Genomic DNA, 2,634 nt, shown 5'->3' with positions numbered 1-2,634 from the left:
ACAAAACTGGAAACAACCCAAATGTCTACCAACAAGAGAATGGATAAACAAACTACAGTATCTTCATACAGTGGGATACCTCTCAGCAATAAAAGAAAGAATACTGTGTGATTCCATTTACACGAAACTGAACTTCAAACAAATTGAGTCTTTGGTGAGAGGTTGGGGGTGGGGGGTGGGGATTGTCTGAAAGAGTCACGAGAGAACATTCCAGGCTGATGATAATGTCCTAATTCTTGATTGAGGTGTTTATTTCATGAGTTTTGATATTTGTCAAAACTCATCTAGTTGTACACTTAAGGCAGTGTGGTTTAATTAATTAAAAACGAAACTCTTGAGAAGAGTTGTACAGATTCATTTCAGACCCTAAGTTTGTGGCACAGGGAATTAATTCACTCATAAATGTCAAGCAGCAATAGAAGCAGCTTCTCTGTGACCTAGTGATGTCAAGGGGGGTTTCCAAGAAGAGAAGATTTTTGGAGTGAGCTATGAAAAAGTAGATAGAAACCCACCTGATGGACCAAAGGATCGAGCTTATTTCAGGAAGAGGGGAAGAAAGAGAAAAAGCTGCAGGTCGGAGAGTAAGAAGTAATCTATCTGAACCTTGCAGGGAGGATGATGAGGGAGGAGAGGATCAGTGAAGGATCTGGGAGACAAGGCTCCAAAGGCAGCTTAGGTGACCAAGGGGATGGTGGTCCCCCACTGTACAACAAGGCAGGGGATTTCAGGAGAAAGGTCTGGAGTCAGAGTTGTCAGAGTGGAGAGTGGTCAGCATAGAGTGGGTAGTGAAAACATTTGGGAATGGACAAGCCGGCCCAGAAAGTTAGAAATACATATACAATATACATGGCATGAATACGAATCAGGCTCTTGCTCTTACCAACAAGAATAAATTGGTGACTTGACATGTCGGCCTGGGTAGACTTTGATGTGGGCTCAGCAGCTGAGGATGGATATGAAGTTGGTGTCAGGTATGGACCAATGGAGAGAGAGACCATTCTTTCCCCTGTGAAGTGTCCAGGGAAAGCAGACGTGGTGGCCTTCCTCTCTGAACTGTACGAAGCTGCCTTGTTCAAGGTGTTTTCCAGTGACAGAACCTCGTTCTCCGCATCATTCAGGCTGAATGGAATGAGGCCATTCTCGGCTCATGAGAAAAGAAGTCCCAAAGAATGAAATTCTGCCATTCGCAGCGGCATGGACGAGCTTGGAGAAAATTCTGTTAAGTGAAATCAGCCAGGCACAGAAAGAGAAATACTACATGTCTTCTCATAAACGGGAGCTGAGAAAGAACAAAAGGAAGGAAGAAGGAAAGAAAGAGAAAGAAAGAGAACAATCACAATAATACACCAACTTTCAGAAGGAGAGGACAGAACTGTGGTGACCAGAGGTGGGAAAGGGAGAGGGGGAGGGGGGCTAGGGAGAAATTAGCAGACACATAGAATGATTACGTTTTATAATGATAAATATGTTAGTTATCCTGATTTGATCACCACATATTGTATACAAATATTGATAGTTTACTCTGTACCCCACAGATCTGTATAATCAATATGTTTCAATAAAAAATAAAACAAATAAATTTTTAAAAAGTCCCAAGAAAGATGCAAATGGTGACCAGACTGTATGCTGTTTTGTACCTCCTGATCACTATTACCTAACTTCTCTGTACCTTAATTTCTTCATTTGCAAAAAGGGAATACCCTATACCACAGGGTAATTATGAAGACTAAATAAATTATATTTATAAAGGACCTAAAATGGTTCTTGGTACATGGTAAGTGCTATATAAATGTTTTTAAAATAAATGTCATTATTAAATAAAAAGCAGGGATCTCAATGGAAAGAGCTATAAAAAAGAACTTCCCAAGGGTTCTGATGGTTAACTGTCAGGAAATCATTTCCAAAGGAAGATAAAATAAATTTTTTTACTCAATTTTTGTTTTGGAATAATTTTAGATGTACATGAAGGTTGCAAAGATAGTACAGAGAGTTTCTCACCAAAATAACTTTTAAAAATATTTGACCAGCACTAACCATGTGCCAGATTCTAAACTAGGCTGGGGGAATAGGAGGAAAGAGAACCATACAGTACTGACTCCTTCAATCTGTGATACCTGTTAATCATGGGGGAAAAGATGAATTTATGTGACTGCATTTTTGCAATAACTTGAGGGCCTGCTGTGTTCCTGGAACTATGCCAGGCACTAGGGTCACTACAGGGAAGCTCACTGTATTAGTTTGTTTTGTGTTACTATAACAGAAATACCTGAAACTGGGTAATTTATAAAGAACAGAGGTTTATTTGGCTTACAATTCTGGGACAGCTGCATCTGGCATGGGCCTCAGGCTGCTTCTACTCATGGCAGAAAGCAGCAGGCAGCCGGCAGGTACAAGCAGATCACATGGCGACAGGAAGCAAGAGAAAGACAGGGGAGGTGCCAGGGTGTTTTTAAGCAATGAGCTCTCATGGGAACTGGCAGGTACAAGCAGATCACATGGCGACAGGAAGCAAGAGAAAGACAGGGGAGGTGCCAGGGTCTTTTTAAGCAATGAGCTCTCGTGGGAACTGATAGAGCGAGAACTCACTCATTAATCCCCCCTCCCTCAAGGAGAGCATTAATCCATTCATGAGGG

At 41.4% G+C, this 2,634-nt stretch overlaps 1 protein-coding gene across 1 annotated transcript in view; it reads left to right on the top strand.

The window, feature by feature from the left end:
* Positions 1-906: 906 nt before the first annotated feature.
* LOC103601231 (T-complex protein 1 subunit delta-like) overlaps positions 907-2,634 on the top strand; it is a 114,471-nt gene continuing 112,743 nt past the window's right edge. The window contains exon 1 of the mRNA XM_008585616.1: positions 907-1,077. Coding sequence (XP_008583838.1) covers positions 907-1,077 — 171 coding nt within the window. The remainder of the gene's footprint in view (positions 1,078-2,634) is intronic.

The sequence above is a fragment of the Galeopterus variegatus genome, unplaced genomic scaffold (genome assembly GCF_000696425.1).
Source record: "Galeopterus variegatus unplaced genomic scaffold, G_variegatus-3.0.2 Scaffold3641, whole genome shotgun sequence".
Taxonomy (NCBI): Eukaryota; Metazoa; Chordata; class Mammalia; order Dermoptera; family Cynocephalidae; genus Galeopterus; species Galeopterus variegatus.
The sequence above is the reverse complement of the archived record's forward strand: the minus strand, read 5'-3'. Positions and strand labels throughout refer to the sequence as shown.